This window comes from Phoca vitulina, unplaced genomic scaffold (genome assembly GCF_004348235.1).
Source record: "Phoca vitulina isolate PV1807 unplaced genomic scaffold, GSC_HSeal_1.0 scaffold51, whole genome shotgun sequence".
In the NCBI taxonomy this organism is placed as follows: Eukaryota; Metazoa; Chordata; class Mammalia; order Carnivora; family Phocidae; genus Phoca; species Phoca vitulina.
This window is the reverse complement of record NW_022589754.1, coordinates 11,345,844-11,364,934: the sequence shown is the minus strand read 5'-3', so window position 1 is coordinate 11,364,934 and position 19,091 is coordinate 11,345,844. Positions and strand designations below refer to the sequence as shown.

The 19,091-nt window shown below is 45.6% G+C and overlaps 1 protein-coding gene across 1 annotated transcript in view; it reads left to right on the top strand.

Annotated features, from left to right (window-relative positions):
- The first annotated feature begins 14,623 nt into the window (after positions 1 to 14,623).
- SLC16A2 (solute carrier family 16 member 2) overlaps positions 14,624 to 19,091 on the top strand; it is a 127,638-nt gene continuing 123,170 nt past the window's right edge. The window contains exon 1 of the mRNA XM_032387835.1: positions 14,624 to 15,170. Within this exon, the coding sequence (XP_032243726.1) occupies positions 14,747 to 15,170 (424 nt within the window). The 5' untranslated portion in view covers positions 14,624 to 14,746. The remainder of the gene's footprint in view (positions 15,171 to 19,091) is intronic.

Here is a 19,091-nt window from a genome sequence, read left to right as displayed (position 1 = left end):
AAAGAAAAGAAAAGAAAAGAAAAGAAAAGAAAAGAAAAGAAAAGAAAAAAAGAAGGAAGGGAGGGAGGGAGGGAGGAAGAAAGAAATGCAAAAAAATACTTTTCTGATCTCTGCCTATTGGTTTTGTGTTGGGGCACTTTTTCAATGCTTAGCTAGGTCACTTATAACTCTGCCTTAGCTTTTACTTCCTACATGTGTCACGGATGAAGACCAGCCAGAAGTGAAAGCTTAGGTCTCCTCAAGCCTTTTCAAGCATGTGTCTTGTCCTGGTTATGCGCATGGATTTCTTGATTCCCTAGTATACATAAAAGCTTTTTAAATTTCTTATTTCCACATATATCTCCTGTCCAGCCTCTTCCTTTCCAAGCGTCTAAGTCTATCTATTGCTTGTATCAAATGTTGTCCCTTGCCTCAGGCTGCTGTGGCCAATACCTATGTCTTTAAATGCTTGTGGCAATGGCCTCCCTGCAAGCCACCTGGCCCTGTGATTTCTGAGTAAGAAATAGCAAAGAGAAACATTTATGCCAGTTTTTGAGGGAGCCTCTAGTCAGGTTGAGACCCATAACACAATTCTTTAAGAGTAAGGCCCATATTGCTCCCTCTGGCACCAGCAACTTGCACCAGTTGTGCCGGCTACTCTCCTCACAGCTGCTGCTGATTTGAGGTGTGGAGGATGGTAAGTGAATGATTTAAAACACCACAGCAGTCTCTTACCACAAAGCAACACTTTCTTTCTTCACCAAATCTTTGGTGTTGTAAGTCCCTTTTGTTGTAAGTTTTTGACTGGATTCTGGAGTTTTTCCAAAGCTGATTCAGATAGTTTTTTTTTTTTTTCCAGCTCATTAGTTGCTTTTGGGAGGGTTGTATACCTGGAGTTCTCTGCTCCATCATTTTCAGTGACTCATATACCCTAATTTTTCAAACACTATGCTTGCCAATATAAACAGTTATGAGTGCTATGTGTACCCCAAGGGCACTTTTTAATGGCAAATAGGTATTTTTTTAAATGGTGGTAGAGGGGACTAGTTGGAGGAAGGGATTAGGGAAGTTTTCTTCAAGTTGTGTTTGCAAAGTACATTGCATAAATTTGAGAAAACACCAGTTGTCAATATCATGGATGTGTGAGGACTGGTGAGAATTATGGAATGAGGTGTTGAATCCTTCCCAGACCTCTCTTGATGCTGCTTAAGCAGCAAGTGGTTCTGTTACTGAGAAGCTGATTCTGAGACTACATGTAAGGATGGAAAGATGAGTCTGGTCAACCACTAATAGTCACTTCTTGAGAGGAACTTGGGAGTCAAGCAAACTCATCTGAATTTTGGGGTAGGCCCAGAATTTATTGAGCCCTTTTCTATCATTCTGTTTTTGGGCTGAAGAAGGTATATAGCCTGATCAGGTATAAAAGCCAGAGCTATGATGAATTCTCAGGTTCATCCCCATCCCAACCCACTCCCCTCTCTGAGGTTTGTTGAAAACCACTGTGCTCTGGAACTGGCTGCTCGGAATGTTAATCCAGGTCAAAAGGAACTCTCTGACCATACACATTGATGTCTATGGCCAGTAGGGGGCAGCTGGACTTTAGAGACTATTACCCCCCACCCCTTCTTGCCCAAGGCTAATTTTGAATGGCAGCTTCCACATTTTTTCCCATAACTTCTCCCTGGAGCTTGCAGTACACTGCAGGGAAGTGGGCAGCTTTTCAAATCACCTGATTTAGACATAGCCATCAAATTACCCCTCAGGCCAGGAGAACACTCAAATCTGGCTGTTGGGTTTTAATCTTTGGATGTCAGCACTGGGAGACCCTTGGGGATTACCTGGGCCAGGGCTTAGGTTTTATTTTTGTTTTCTTGTTTCTTATTTCTTCAAATTAAAGGTGCAACTCTTTTGGTTAAACCCAGTGAGGGGCCTTGGGTTCAACCCTGGCCTGAAGAGATGCCTTAGAATTCTAGGGTAGTGTTATCCAACTTTCAGTTCTACCCAGAGCACCTATATTATTTTTAACATATCTACCAGCCAGTGTGATAATATTTGTTTCTTTAAATTGACTCACTTTTTTTTCTTAAATAAATTCAGTCTCATTCTATGTAATATAGATTTTAATTCTCTAGGCATATTTTTTCTAATTCATATTAAAATACATAACAAAGCTATTGAAATTTAAAATTTGTTTCTGGTAACACCTAAAATTGTCTCATTTCCTTGTATTACACTTTGGGAAATGACACTATCTGGCACAAAAATCACGGTTGGGAAAGTACTCATCCTGGTTCATTCTATTGTCAGGTGAAGACAGTAAAAGACCCAGAAAGGATAAGGGACTCACCCAAGGTCACTCAGTGACAGAGCTGGGACTTAAACCCAAGTCTATTGATTCCCAGTCCTTTGTTACTTTCACTGTACCAGATTCCAAGGGCATTAAGAAGCCTCTCCACCATCCAGAATCTCCTATAGGAAGGAAGGAAAGAAATAAAAAAAAAGGGAAGGAGAAGAAAAAAACTATTGGATTACTGAATCAAGATTGGTATAGAGGGCGCCTGGGTGGCTCAGTCGTTAAGCGTCTGCCTTCGGCTCAGGTCATGATCCCAGGGTCCTGGGATCGAGCCCCACATCGGGCTCCCTGCTTGGCAGGGAGTCTGCTTCTCCCTCTCCCACTCCCCCTGCTTGTGTTCCCTCTCTCACTGTGTCTCTCTCTGTCAAATAAATAAATAAAATCTTTTAAGAAAAAAAAAAAAAAGATTGGTATAGAAACTGTAGCTCAGGAGGGCCAAGGTAAATGTGGGGTACATGTGCCTGAGTACATAAAAAGGAGCTCACATTCTAGTGGGTGAAACAGCTCAGTAAACAGCTGATTAGAGAGCTGGGCTGGGGAGCAAGGGTGCTGCAAAGGCACAGAGGAAGGCTTGATGTGAGTGGGGAAAGACAAGAGAGTGGACACAAGCCTTGTCCTATGCAAACTCAGCAGCCCTAGTACAGAGGCTCAATTTTCTCTTCTCTCAATCATGGGGATTGATAGGTGTTAAATACCCTTCAAAGACTAAGGTTGGCAACCCATTGCCAGACAAAGGCCATGGCCATGGAATCCTTTGCTTTCTTTCTTTTTTACCGTTGACATTTGTCACCAATGTCTCTTCCTTCCCCCTGCTCCTTCATCTCATGTGCAAACACAAAACTTATCCTCCAAATGGGAATGAACAAATTGAATGTGGCCAGAAACTCAACCCCAAGAGTATTGAGCTCTGATCTATGGCTCTTACCAACCTCCTCCCCTGCCCAAACTCGTTCATGAGGCACTTCAAAAAGGAAATGCTAGAAATGGGGTTCTAACAGATTATTATCATCTGATTCTGGTAGCTCCATTTGGCTTTCCCTAGTTGGATGGGAAGCTGGGGCCCACTCCCACCTCCTTCACACATGTGGTTCCTCCCCAGAAATATGAGCATAGGGATTTTGTTGTCAATTGGCTGCAGGACTCTGAGGGCTACCTTTACCACCATCTCTGCCTCCACAAATTTCCAAACCCCTAAAACTAAATCTTCTAATAAGAAGAAGATCTGAACTATTGTTTCCTTCACAAGTATTCCCAGGATTGGATTCTTCTCAGGCAGGGAAGTGTTCACTCTGAGGGAGCTCCACTGATGTAGATACCAGGCTTGGTTTTCCTGCTAAAACTGGGGCTCCTGAGGCAATGAGTAGGGAGAGGGGCAGACAGCACCAGACTCATTTTTAACTATCTTTCCCTGCCTCTCCCTTCAGGACCCTTCTCCCTGTTTGTAGTTTTCTCTCTGGTTCTTTATCACTCTATTCGTATTCCCAGGGCCTGCAAGTACCCCCACCTTCACCAATCTGATAAATTCATTTGCAGTGGGAAAATTTCTGGATGGATATAAGAAAACTTGAGTTCAAATCTTGGCTTTTTCATTTACTAGTTGAGTAACTTGGAATAAAAAAAAATTCACTTTTCTGAGTCTCAATTCCCCTTTGCAAAATGAACATAATCCTTGACCTGCCTACCTCAGAAAATTGCTGGATAGATCAAAGAGGATATTGGACATGAAGTTGCTTTGTGATGAGCCAATCAAAATGTACATGTGAAAGTTTGAGTGAGTCACCTTTCTTTGGGGACTGGTATTTTTAAAGAACATAACTTGAAAGAAGCAGCCACTTATACAACATTTTAAACATCAGGGAAGTATGGGCTAGAGGGTGGAGGCTTAGGCCACTTTGTTGACTTCCTTATTATTCACTTGACAACCAATTATTAAACATCTACTATGTGTTAGGCACTCTTCTAGACACTGGAGATAAAAATACATCCCTCCATTAAACTGACATTCTATTAGTATCCAAAATATATGAAGAACTTATAATACTCAACACCTTAAAAATGAATAATCCAATTAAAAAATGGGCAGAAGACATGAATAAACATTTTTCCAAAGAAGACATACAAATGGCCAACAAACACATGGAAGAATGTTCATCATCACTTACCATCAGGGAAATGCAAATCAAAACTACAATGAGATATCACCTTATACCTGTCAGAATGGCTAAAATTAACAACACAAGAAACAACAGGTGTTGGCGAGAACCCTCTTACACTGTTGGTAGGAATGCAAACTGGTGCAGCCACTCTGGAGAACAGTATGGAGGTTCCTCAAAAAGTTAAAAATAGAACTATCCTATGACCCAGCAATTGCACTACTAGGTATTTACCCCAAAGATGCAAATGTATTGATCCAAAGGGGCAGCTGCACCCCAATGTTTGTAGCACCTAACAGTTCCACTTACAGGTATCTACCCAAAAGAAATGAAAATATGTCCATGAAAAGACTTGTGTACAAATGTTCATTATAGCTTTATTCATAATAGTCCCAAACTAGAAACAACCCAGCTGCCCATCAACTGGTGAATACAATACAGATACAATGGAATATTTCCCAGCACAGCATGGCTAAATCTCAAAAGCATTATGCTGTGAAAGACACCATACTCAAGAGGTTACATACTATATTATTCCATTTATATGAATCTCTAGAAAAGACACAACTAATCCATGGTGGTTCTCTTAAAAATGAGGTGGAGGTTTGACTGAGAAGGAACTTGAGGGAAGTTTCTGAGGTGATGGTAATGCTCTATATCTTGATAAAGCGGTGGGTTATGAGGGCATATGCATTTGTCAAAACACAGCAAATGTTCCTTTAAGATTTATGTATTCCACTGTATGTAAATTTTACCTCAAAAGAAAAAATGCAAGAAAATTGAAATCTAGCTAGTAATATACGTGCTTCTGCATGTATTTACAAATATTTCTGCATTGGGGGAATGTGTACTGTTGTCTTCAATTTATTTCAAAATGCATTAAAAATAAGATGGATTGATATAGGTCAATGGAGAGTTAGATGGACAAATATGTGTTAAAGCAAATATAGTAAAAATGTTAACGGTAGAATCCAGTGGTGGGTATGTAGGTGTTAATGGTAAAATTATTTCAATTTGGGGAAGAAAAAGTTGCCAAAAAAGAGACATGGGCATTTGGGGCCAGTGAGGTAGGAAAGAGCTCTATGCTGTTTGGGTTTAAATCCCATTGTGGGAAGTGGCCCAGGAACCAATGGAGAGTTGAACAGGACCTGCATAATGAGGCGCCCAATGTGGCAGCCCCGGAGTTTGGACTTTTCTTTTTTTTTTTTTTAAGATTTTATTTATTTATTTGAGAGAGAGATAGTGACAGAGATAATGAGAGAGAGCACAAGGGGGGAGGAGAGTGAGAAGCAGGCTCCCACTGAGCAGGGAGCCCAACATGGGGCTCAATCCCAGGGCCCTGGGATCATGACCTGAGCCAAAGGCAGACGCTTAACAACTGAGCCAGCCAGGCATCCCTGGACTTTATTCTTTAGGCAGTAAGGAACCATCTCAGATTTTTAAGGAGTTGAATGACATAATAAGACGTAGTGTGGCATGGAGAAATGTCCTGTGGTTAGGAGCTAAGAGACAAGGCTCTGGTCCCACTCACAGCATTTCTTTGGGCAAGTAGATTAACATCTCCAGGTCTCAGAAAGTTTTAACAAAATACACTCTTCCTCCTTGTCCCTTCCTCATCCAAAAAAAGACCCTAGAAAACAGTTTAGTCAGGCACAGAAGGAACTCTGTAAATATGTACTGAAGGAGAAAAATAAACTGTCTCTTCTTTGTTTTTACCCTCCACCCAACTCCCTTGCCCCCTGCCCCTTGCACCCTTGCCCCTGCTCCATTTGAATAATTTTTTCCTGCCCTTTAACTGGCTTTATTTATCTGCAGGGTCAGCAAGTTGGACTTGAAATTTGGCCCCTGGGCCAGACCATACCAGTCACTCTCTAACTCAGTTGCTTATACCTGGTTCTGACCTTAAGGCCCACCACTGTTTCATTTTTCTGTCTCTTACTCTCTAGAAATTTTCTGTGCAAGGTCCTTGCCCTAGGTCAGTGGCTATCTTGGAGTCTGAGAAATCACCCCCAAAGAGGTGGGCCAGACAAAATCTGAGAATGTAGGCACACAATGTCTACTCCTAGCTTCCCTCTGCTACACTGAACCCCACCCTGCCCCACCCCACCAAGTCTCCCTCACCTTGCTGTCCTATGGTCTCTTCAGCAGTTAGTGTTTCTACTACTGACTTGCTGCTTGGGGGAATTATCTTACTAGATATATATGACTTATCTCTCCAGCTAGACTGTGAATTCTTAGAAGGCCAAATGGGAGGAGGCAGGCAAAAGATATTATAAGACCAGAGCACTTCCTAAATTGAACAAAACAAAACACCTATCCCATGTAATTCCTAAAAAGCCTTTACTGAAAGAACCCTCTCCATGTTGTAAGGAACTCCCAGTTCCCATCATGTCTCTAATATTGCACTTTCCCCCTGAAGTTTCTCACTAATTATTCTCCTTTAACAACCTAGCTCAAACATGGGTACAGAACTGTTTGTGCCATAGAATTGATGTGACTAAGCTAAAATGTTCAACAAGACAATAGTAAAGGGAAGGATATAGCAAAAGGGAAATGAACATCAACAGTACCACAGAGCTAGATAATCTGGCTTAAAGATATGGCCTGCTTTTCAGGCCTAGAAAGTCCTAGTGTATAATAGTTGCTCAGTAAATATTTGTTAAGTGAACTAATATCTATCCATAGTGGAAGTCAGACAGTGTTCTTCCCTCAGAGAGCTTAGGTTCTAGTGGGGAGACATGTTAAATGGATAATTTTAATATAATTTTATAGGTTCTGTGATAGAAAAGTGTAGTGGTTAAAATCATAGACTCTGGACCCAGACAGCCACAGTGTGAATCATAGGTCTTTGGGCAAATGATTTAATAATCTTATTCTGTGCCAATTGTAAAATGATGCACCTACTATATATATATCATATTGCCTTCCACCAGGATTTGGGGTAACTAGAAGGAAAAGCTTAGATAATTTAGATGGCACCTTAAATAAGTCCTTTTTCTTCTTTAGGCTTCAGTTTTCCCATCTGTTAAATGAGGAGTTTGGACTTTGTGGAAGGTCCTGTCCAGCTCTGACATTTTATGTTTTTTCTAGATTTTGGAACTACACCAATGCCAAAGAACATACTAAATTGTTTTCTTCTTTTCTCAGTGAAGGGAATCTTCAAAACATCTTCCTGTTAACATTAATTGACCATGTAGTACTACATGCTAACATTTATTGAGTGCCTACTACATACCAGGTACTATGCTAGGTGCTTCCTATATTTTATTTCTAATCCTCACAACAAACCGGAAAGATGAGCCTCATCCCTATTGTGTATGGGCTTTGTTAGATGAAGTAACTAAATTGATTGATTGATTGATTGATTGCACCTTCTTTGTATCAGGTATCATGTTAAATTTAACTAAGGATACAAAAATAAATAATGCCGACCCTATGTTCAGGGAAGTCACAGTCTATGAAAAGAAACTGAGATGCAACACAGGCAAGACCCATTTTTTTTTTTTAATTTATTTGACAGGGAGAGAGAGCAGCAGAGGGAGAGGGAAAAGCAGACTCCCATGTGGGACTCAATCCCAGGACTCCGGGATCATGACCTGAGCTGAAGGTAGATGCTTACCCACTGAGCCACCCAGGTGCCCCCAGGCAAGGCCCATTCTTTACACTGCATTGCAGCCAGACACCTCAGACACCTCTGTTCCAGCCCGTTCCACTCCTCAGGATAGGACATTTTCAACCAGGGTTTAGCATATAGTAGGCTCTCAATAAATATCTCTTGAATGAATAAAAAATGAATAAATTAATAAAAGGCTTAAAAACCCCATTCCAGGGCGCCTGGGTGGCTCAGACAGTTAAGTGTCTGCCTTCGGCTCAGGTCATAATCCCAGGGTCCTAGGATCGAGCCCCACATTGGGCTCCCTGCTCCGCAGGAGGCCTGCTTCTCCCTCTCCCACTCCCCCTGCTTGTGTCACCTTTCTCGCTCTGTCTCTCTCTGTCAAATAAATAAATAAAATCTTTAAAAAAAATTAAAAAAAATAAAAACCCCATTCCATTTTTCCCTTGAATATAATCAAGAAACCAGTCCATTTCATCCTTTCTCTCACTTCAAGCTTTGCTGTTCTGTATTTTTAAAAATTTTTTTATTGTTATGTTAATCACCATACATTACATCATTAGTTTTTGATGTAGTGTTCCATGATTCATTGTTTGTGCATAACACCCAGTGCTCCATGCAGAACGTGCCCTCTTTAATACCCATCACCAGGCTAACCCATCCTCCCACCCCCTCCCCTCTAGAACCCTCAGTTTGTTTTTCAGAGTCCATCGTCTCTCATGTTTCGTTTCCCCCTCTGATTTCCCCCCCTTCATTCTTCCCCTCCTGCTATCTTCTTCTTTTTTTTTTCTTAACATATATTGCATTATTTGTTTCAGAGGTACAGATCTGTGATTCAACAGTCTTGCACAATTCACAGCGCTCACCATAGCACATACCCTCCCCAGTGTCTATCACCCAGCCACCCCTTTGCTGTTCTCTGTTGACCCTCAGAGGGTTAAGTATTTCTTATCTCATTCTTTTTTATAATGCTTTGCTGCTTCTGTCATCTTTTCCCTTCTAAGCTTGCTCTAATAATAGACCAATTATTGAGCAGAATTGCTTCCTTGGCATTCAGGAAGCAGGATCCATGCATAGGGCCAATTGATTTGTTTTTAATGCACCTATTATTATGAATAGCCTGTTGGCTTAAGCTGAAATCAGACTACATCCAATATCTTTTCCTTTCCACGCCTTCACTTTGGCCATAAGAATGTGTCAATATTCAAATTCGTTTCCCAGTAATATGGGTTCCCATCAGTACTGTTTCCTGATTATGAACAATAAAACCTAAGTCTCTCTGCTTTTGGACTACTTTTGCCACTACTGAACACTCTGTCTCATTTTCACAATCAACCTCACTTGGCTCTTGGATTCAAGGGTGGTGCTGTATCATCAGAACTGTTAAGTTACCCTCATAGAGATGAATAAAGAAAGTGAGTAAAGGAGGAAAAAAATATGTACTCACCTTCTCGAGAAAGCTCTCAGTACATCATCCATTTTCAAGTAGTTAGGATGGGTTAAGCACAGAGCAGGGGGATAATGAAGATGAACTACTGAATTCTACTCTAGCCAGAAAAGTTCTATTTGAGCATAGAAGAGGCTCAAAGCAAGGAAGTACCTTTGGCCTAAAATAGAGAATGTCAAGGATTGCAGGGCTTTCAAAAGTTGTATGGTCCAGTGAATCCCAAGAACTAATCTGCAGATCCATGACAGTCTGACATTTTCATCAGTTTGTTGACACATGAGAAAAATTGTTGCCCACTGACTTTTCTTGAGAAAGACTTCTTAGTAAAAGACTATGGCCTTTCTAAATTTTCATTATTTCAATGTTAAAATATCATTTCATTAATGATATGCTAGTAATGACACATGTCCTCACATGGCAACATTAAAAATTGATATCCTTATGTTGGTCCCAAAAGTTTTGGGAGAAATTTTACAGAAATTATTCTAGTCTTTGAGATCAAAATTTTGGGTTATTATTGTTTTGGTCTAGTGGATTTGAAACCTGGCAGTGCATCTATATTACTGGGAGACTTGTTAAAACCATGAATTCCTGGCTCCCACCCTCAGGTATTCTGATTCAGCAAGTGTGGAGTGGGACCCAGGTGTCAGTACTGTTATGAAAAGTCTCTAGGTGATTCAGATGTGTGACCAAGTCAGGGAACCACTGCTTTGCTTCACCCACTAGTATGAGTAATCAAGGGCATAAGCAATCGGAATGATTCCACTGTGGGATTATTTCTGTTAGGGCCAGAAAGAAAGCACATTCATTCAGTTGCAGTATAAACCAGAGACCTCCACACTAGAGTTTCCTAAGGTCCACAGTCAGACAAGTAAAATAATTTAAAGGGCTTACAGGGGCCATACCTCACTTACTTGTCATGAGCATGAGCCAAGCTGAACAGATCTATACATAGTAGGTGCTTTCTAAAGATTTTTTTTGCTATTGATGATGTTTGTTGACTAAGTCTGACTTAGAAATGTGTAGAAAAATTCATTCATCTTGAGAGACTAGCCCTACCTCTACCACCTCATTCTCAACTTTGTCTCATCCTTTACATCCTTCCTGTCCCTTTTCCTCAATCTCAAAATGTCTTCATCCAGTCTAGTGGAGTCAAGTTCAATAAATGGTAATTATAATTATTAATAGTTCCCACTAGAATGTAAACTCCACCAGGACAAGGACCATTGTATGTTTCCAGCACCTGACATAGTGACTGGCACACAATAGTTGCTCAAAATAACTATTTGTGAAATGAATGGCTGAATGGCATAAGAAAGGCAAGAGACATGCCTCCTCAATTCAGCACTAACCCTCCTGTTTGCTTTGTTGAACTGACTCTGGAGATTCAGGAAAGGCATAGAATTTCAACTGGAGAACAGTGGGAAGAATCGGTGGTGAGGGCTGAGAAATCAGCAGGTGCCCATAAGTCATGGAATAGTAGGTAATCCAGCGTGTTTGGAGCCTGGCATGAATGGAAGAAAAGAAGGGAACAAAATGACAGAGAATGGTGCTAGACAGGTTGAATATAAGATCCTCAGAAACAGGCACCAGTTTTTTTTTGTGTGTGTGTCCTTGATATTTAGTACAGAGCCTGGCAGACAGAGGCTCTTAGTAAATATTTGCTGAGTGAATAAGGCTGGTCCCAAACCATAAAGGACCTTTTATGCCTGGCTGAGGAATTTAAACTTAAGATTCAAATGGAGAATCATTGGAAGTTTTTAGAGCAGAGAAATATCATGATTAAAGTTGCATTTTAGAGCTGTAATTGACAGGATTATTTAGAAAGAGAACGGAAGTCACAGGCATGTCAGACCTGATTTGGCTCCTAATTCCCAATCTTTGTTAACACTATTACCACTCTTTCCTTCACTCAAGCAAGAAATGTCAGCATCATCTTTGTTTCTTCTTTTTCCCTCAGTACCCAAATCTGTCAACTCTTTTATAACAGTGGTTCACAGAGTCATCCTTTTTTCTTCATCCTCACAGTCACTGCCCTATTTCATATTATCAACATTTTTTTTTTAACTTGCTTGGTTTCCTTACCTATTATCTTTCCAAGCCACAGTATCTTTCTATGCGGTCACCACAGTTTTCTTTCTAAAATGTAGATTTGATGTTAGTCTCCTACTCAAAAATCTTCAGTGGCTCCCTTGTATATCCAAAATAAAGCCTATACTTCTCAGCATGCCATTTAATAACTGTGAAGTAGGTATTAGCTCCATTCTGCAATAAAGAAACTGAAGCTCAAAAAGGGAAAACAACGTGCTTAGAACCACACAGGTGTGCAATGGTAGAATCAAAATTAGAACCCAGATCTTCTTATACCAGTACTCTAGCCATTAAAGAGGGTTGAAATGGTAGATATTGCATGTGTTCCTAGAATGGTGGGGTGGTGGTTATAGGATCCTGTCTTCTGGGAGGGGCATATACTTTGAAGCTCACACAAATAAGCAAAGATTCCTGTGCTACCTCTTACTGGCTTTGTAGACTTGAGCAACTGACTTAACCTCTTAGAGTCTCTGTTTCCTCAGTTATAATATAGGCACAAATCCATCCCGACCTTATAGGGTTGTTATGATTATATGAGAGCATGTATGTAAAGGGTTAACATAGTGCTAGGTTCATAGGAGATTCTCAATGAGTGTTATTATCCACACTCACCCCCCACTCAGGTGATCTAAAAACCCATTTAAACAACGAGGAAACAGAATTTAGACAGTAGGGTATGAGATGAGCTGCAAGACTCCAGGTCTAGTCTTAGTTGTGGGATTGGAAACAACCTTTTTTCAGGGTTTTATTCAGGTTCCTTGCAAAGGGAAACCAAGGCTAGTGTCCCCTGGGGCAATAGTTGGTCATGTGTATGGTGAGATCCCTGACTAAAAAGCAAATCTTAAAGCCCTAGTGCCCATTATGTGCATGATTTGTCACTCATGGCTAAAGCATTGTGGATTTTTATTAAAATGTAAATGTTTCCTGGAAGAGGTAACATACATATTAACTCTTTGGCCTGATTAACTTTCACTTACCTCTTTTCCATGAGTAGAGGCCTTTTATGCCTCTGTGCTTTGTCTCTTTTAGGCAGGGACACCCCACCCTACCCCCAGACTGTTAAAATCCTTCTCAACATTCAAAGCCCATCTAGGCCACAACCTCTCCCAGAAGCCTACTGTGATTGCTCAGCCAAATCCTGCCTTCCCTCCTTTGTCCCTCTCCCAAAGTGCCAAGCCCTAGACTGCTGTGGTGAAGCTTAGGAAATGTGTGAGGCTTTGATGTATGGGGACCTGCCTTGAATTCCAGCTTGTACTTGACTTGTCCCATGACCTTAGGCTAAAAAATGCCTTGACTTCGTTGAGCCTCAGGTTTTGTGCTTGGAAAAAGTAGGTGAGACCCTTGACTAAAAAGGTGGCAGTAAAGGCGCTCTTATTCGCTCAAGCAATGCCTGCTCTGCTGACTGGTATAGCCCCCGTGATTTGTGAATTTAGACGGATTCCTTTCCTGACAGGCAAGCTCCTCGAAAACCCTCTATTCAGCCCGCTCTTACGTGCTTAGTAACTCTGCGTTCGTGCGCATCTGGCAGAGCCCTGAGCTGCATTTTCACCGGCCATACAGTCTTCCCCCAGCAAGAAGGTTAATGAGATGCCGGGTAGAAACAGCTTGGCGCTCTCCCGCCTGCTGGTGGAGAGCGGAGTAGCTTAGTAACCACACCGCGACCTCATGATTAGTGCATTAGACGCGTGGGCCCTCAGGGGAGGCAGAACTTCCCGGGATCGTGGGGCGGGTCCCCAGGGCTGAGGCTGGTCGCAGCAGCGCACTCCGACAGGGAGCCGGGCCGCCCACAGGGCAGATCACCCATCCCGCCTCCTGGGACCCGTGCGCTCTCTGGGGAGCAAAATCTCCCTTATCCTCGCGGGGCTGGGGCCTTAGTCTGGGACATTCAGCGAGACTCTCACGTCTCTAAGCCTGAGGTGGGCGGAAGGGGGCGGTGGGTGCTGGAAAGACACCCTCCGCAAGCGGCTCAGCCGAGTCCGGAGGGCCGGAAGATCGGCCCTTGCCCAACTGGCTGCTTGACCTGGCGTCGACTCCTAGTTCCCCACTGCGGGACAGAGAGCCGGGAGGAGCCTAAGCTGAGCTTGGGCTTCGGCCCCGCCTGGGCCCGGCCCCCTCCGGTGTCACTGCACCTCCCTCCCTTCCTGGCCCAGCCCCCGGACCAGACCCGGCCCTCTACCGCTCCTCTGGGCTCCAGGTTGGCGCAAACAAAACCCTGATTGACTGCCCGGAGGGGCGGGCCTCGCTGCCGGGCTGTCTCCTCCCCTTCGCGCCCCGCCAGGGATTTGCCGGGAAGGGCGGGGGCGAAGGGGGAGAGACTGGGGGGGTGGGGGGGGCTGCGCAGGACCGTGGGAGGCTGAGCCCCCAGCTCTAGAAGATTGTGCCCACCTTCTGTCCGAAGTCTGGGCTTTCCCCTCCAGGTCGCTCTCCCCAAACCCAAGTGGGGGACAAAGAGATTCCTGAGGGCAGGGTGGGGTCTCTCACAGTCCAACTCTTGTCCTGGGGTCCTCGGGACCACCTCCGTTCCAGGCTGCTTGTGAGGAAGAAGGGAGTGGGAGAAAAGGACAGTGGGGTCTTCCCTGGAAATTCTGGGGTGATCAATGCCTGTTTGGAGCCCGTGGGGAGGAGAAGGCAGGGGGAGCAGGATAGTTTGTGGAAAAACCATTTAAACTCTCCCTCTACTGGGTATCTGGACAAGGAGGACGGGATCCAGTAGTTTGGAAAGGAAGTTGAGGTAGGGAGCAGTGGCTAGGGTAGGTAGGCGAGTATGGGGAGCAGGAAGGGCTAGGGAGAAGAGCAAGGCTGTAGCGGCTGCCTGTTGAGGGAGGAAGAGGTGGGGGGGAGAAGAGGAGGGGGAGGAGAGAGATGACATGGGGAGAGCAGAAGGGGGGTTGGACGTGGGAGGAGGAGGAGAGGACTCGAGGGACCGTCTGTCGCGGGACAGGCGGGCCAGCTGGGGCGCGGAGCCGGGAGGAGGAGGCAGCGGCGGCAGCAGTGCTCGGAGCGGCGGCGGCAGCGGCGGCAGCGGCGGCAGCGGCGGCAGCAGCAGCAGAAACAAGTACCAGCCACACAGCGGCTCCTCCCGCCGGAGCAGCCACAGTCCCCCTGCCGAGATGGCGCTGCAAAGCCTGGCGAGCAAGGAAGCCAAGGGGCCCTGGCGGGAAGCAGACCAGGAACAGCAGGAGTGGGTGGGTAGCCCCGAGCCAGAGCCCGAGCCGGAGCCGGTGCCAGTGCCCCCACCCGAGCCGCAGCCGGAGCCCCAGCCGGAGCCCCAGCCCCTACCGGACCCTGCACCCTTGCCAGAGTTGGAATTTGAGCCCGAGCCAGTGCATGAATCCAAGTCCACGCCCACCGTGGAGACCCGCGGCACCGCGCGCGGCTTTCAGCCCCCCGAAGGTGGCTTCGGCTGGATGGTGGTCTTCGCTGCCACCTGGTGCAACGGCTCCATCTTTGGCATCCAGAACTCTTTTGGGATCCTCTACTCCATGCTGCTGCAGGAGGAAAGAGAGAAAAATCGCCAAGTGGAGTTCCAAGCAGGTGAGTGGCCCCGCGCGCCCCTCCTGGCATTCTGGGCAAGGGTGTCCTCCGCTCCCACTGCCGCCGACTCCTGACCTCTCCGTCGGAGGCGCCCCTTCAGCTTTCTGCTTCGACTCCTCCCCCTTGTCCCTTGCCCACGGCGCTGCTAAGGCGCGGGTTGCGGGGCTCAGGGCACCCTTACCTATGGAGACTAGGCGCAAGACGTCCCTTGGGTGGGACCTGGGATATTCATTGATCACAGGCAAGGAATGAACTTTTTAGCCCTGGTACAAATCCAGACGCACCTTTTGGGTTATTTGTTTTTTTTTTTTTTTTTAAGTATGCTGACCATGTGTAGTGGGGGGAAATATTTGCAAATTTTTTTGGAGGCGGCGCGAAGTCATGGAGAAAGGAGAGAGTTGGGAGGCTGGGAGGGCTTTGAGAGAAATACCGTACTGCCGATCTCCGCAGCAGCCCCTGTTCCTGTACAGGGAGCGGAGGTGTTTTCTGTCAAAAACACTTTAAGAATCCTGGTGACTGAGCGAAGAGTCAAACACAAGGCCGGCGAGTGTGTCTGTTGGAGGGAGAGAGGGAAAGGGAGGGAGTGCGAGTGGGGTGGGCGCGCGTCTCTTTGCTCGCGGTGGTTATGACCCAGCCAGGCCAGGCCGGCCTCTACCACTCTGAGGGAGCGAGCAGATCTCTGTGCCCTCTGAGCTGAACCCCAAAGCAAGCAGGGAGGCGGTCTCCGAGGTCTCCTGCCAGAGGAGTGTAAGGCAGTTGGCAGGCTGGGCCCTGAGACTCACTCCACGCCTCCCCCAACCTGAGCCTTCCCTCCCCGGCGCCCGAGCCTCTCCACTATCTGTGGGATGCCTCGTCTGGCCTCAGCCAGAATGCCGGCCTCCACCTCTCCCACTTTTGCGTGGGGCTGACTTGGTCTTCTTCCCTAAGACAGGCAGGGCTGCGGGGCATAGCCTTCGCTCTCTAGGCCTGTGGCCGCAAGACTGCAACCTTGCCTTCTCTTCGCATTGAATCTGCCCATAGGCTCTGAAGTCAGAGGAGCTATCCTGTTTTCTCAGAAAGCCAATGGCGATTCCCCTTGGCAGTTCTGATGAGGAGTCTAGGGAGGGAGCGAGGGACTTGGGATGCCTTCTCCCTGAAGGCTTGCTCCTTCTGTGGCTCCTCAGGACAGCTCTGCTGTCACTGGCTGAAAGTTCGCAGCTCAGAATATGTGGCTTTTCATAGTGTTGCCCTGGGGCTGAAGGGTTCCCTCATCTCACCACCCCAACACGTACTTCTGCTGCCCTCTGTGGGGGCCTCCGGATTATTTATTGAACATGGAAACCTTGAATTCTAGGGCGTCCACCTGTGGATTCCCTGGGCCCTTGAACAGCCACTCCTACCGCTGCTCTGAACCAAGGACCCCCCGCCTTCTAAAGTTTGCCCTTTCACTGGGCTACCTTTGAAGAAGAGGATTTGGGGTACCTCTTGGTGCCTCTTATGACCCATTGGCACCACAATGTGTGGGTCCCACTTGAAAATTAGAGTGTGCCTCAGTAGCTGTCCAGGGCGGAGACTGCCCAGGCCACACTGATGACCAAGCATAGGGGGTCCCTGGACTGTGTAGAACAACTGGGAGTAAGGTCACTGCCATACTCACCCCTGGGACTACCTTTTCCTTGCTTTGATGCAGTTCAGGGGCTCTTGGGAAGGCAGCCAGGGTAAGGCCTCTGGCTGTTGCCTAGGTTACCTAGGAGGGCACCTGCTGAGCATTGCCCTGTGGTTGAAGGCAGGCTGTTGGCCTTCAGAGTCAGTGGCAAAGTCTGGGTGGAACTTCATGGGAGGTAGTGGGGGATGGGCTGAAGCTAAGTCCTGGCATTCATGTGGTGTGAGCAGGCCTAGAGCTGGGCCCTTCAGAGTATGTAATGAAACTTGGAAAAACCACTACTTTACCAGGAAGAGGTTTACTGCTGGGGAACAAACTTCAAAGTAGGTGATCATAGGGGACTCAGGGGGAGGGCTGGCTGGGACTTTCCGGTCAAGACCTCACAGTGCAGCTGGGAAAGGGGGGGGCGGCAGTGGGCTGTGCAGAGGTGTGGCTGGTGTGTACTCTGACACAGACTAGGTCCATTGAAGGGCTGGGTTTACTGGTTTAAATTATGGTGAGTATAGGTCAGGAAGGGACAGAAAGGAATTTGGTATGTCCCTAGGGTCTCAGAATACTTTGGCTTGGGTCCTTGCTGTGGTGCATCTTGAATTCATGAAAGTTATTTTTGATGCTGGATGCTCTTGGGAACACCTCAGTTTTTATTTTGAAAAGGTCAAGAATACCCCACCACATTTCTGAGCTCCTAGAAAATCTCATCCTTAGCACTACCTTTCTTGGTCCCCTCAGCTTTCCCAAGTAACCATTCAGATCCTGAGATTCCAAATGTGTCTCTGCCTCCACATGCTTTCTACAGTTTACTCAAAATTTCCCAGCAACTTGTGCCACAGCACTGGTGTCTCAAAAGGATAGAAGAAGCCAGTAGAAGCTTGCTAAAATGTTTATCAGCCAGCATTTGCCTAATAACCATTCTGGGGAACATGGAACATATACCCCCATAATCACAGAGGTTGGTGCATTATACATTTCTATTAATGCGGTGCATTGTCCATTTCTATTAATGTCTGACATGCCTTTTATCTCTAAAAATCTGTGAATTTAATGTTTGGAGGCATCCTACACCCCAGATTCTCTTTGGCTAGGCCTAATATCTTTACAGTTCTAAAGCTGCCACTGAATGGCTTTATGAATCTAAGGTTCTGCAGATAATTTTAACTGTTATGAGGGAGCCCCAGAGAAAGGTAGTTTTGCTGTGTGGGGGCTAACTCCACATCGGAGGGGTCTCTGGGCATGGGGAAAAGCCACGGAGAGTAGAAAGGACGTGGAATTCAGGCCATTCTAGAGCATGCAATGTACAGTTTTTGTGGATTCTGTGATGTGTAGAGTTCTGTGGTGGCACTAACAGTATATCTTGTGCCTTCTCTTCACCTGTTTTTGAAGGGAAGCCAACTTTCCCTTGGTCCTATGCCTGACACAAATAGCAGGCAAAAGGTTCCTGAGATGGAGGCAAGTGACCAAGGTCTGGTTTAGGGGGAAAAGGAAAAGATCAAGAGAGAAATGAGCCTATACTTTTTTCAGAGCTTGTAGGAAATTTGGGAGTCCCCCTGCCCGGACCAAGCAGCAGACAGGACAGGGCAGCCAGGCAATCTGGTGAAAAGTATAGCATGGCTTCCTGGTTTCAGTTTTTCTTGTAGCTCTGCAAGAAATATAGGCTCATTTCTCTCCTGATCTTTTCCTTTCCCCCCAAAACCAGACCTTGGTCTGTTGCCTATATCTCAGGAACCTTTTGCCTGCCACTCCTCCCAGGCATAGGACCCAGGGAAAGTTGACTTTTGGAGGAAAGAGGATAAAGAGGAACAAGATAGCATTGGTTGTGGGCCCCAGGTCATTATTGGAACCCTAAGTGGGTTGGAGCTAGGGAAGGCTTAGGGTTGGGGATCCAGGGGACAAGGTAGACCAAGCCAGAGTTGTTAACATTGGCTCTAAGCTTAGGTCTTTTTAAATGTGCTCCAGAGAAAACCCTTTACTCTGCACTTTCCACCTTGACTGACAGTCTAACACTGAGCCATAAAATATGATGGGAGGCATCTTTTATTGCATAGTTTATAAGCATGGTCCTTGTAGGCTCCTAGGTTGGAGGATAGGGACTAGGGCTCACACCACCCAGGGAAGGGGACAATGGTCAGGAAAGTCTGTTACTGGGTACAAGATAGTTCAGACTCATGGATCACTCAAATGGAGACAGAATTTTCTAGGCATGGGGAAAATAGTACACTATGTATTTAGACAGAGAGTCCCAAGGATGGGTTGGGTCAAAGGCAGGTTAGGCTATATTTCTC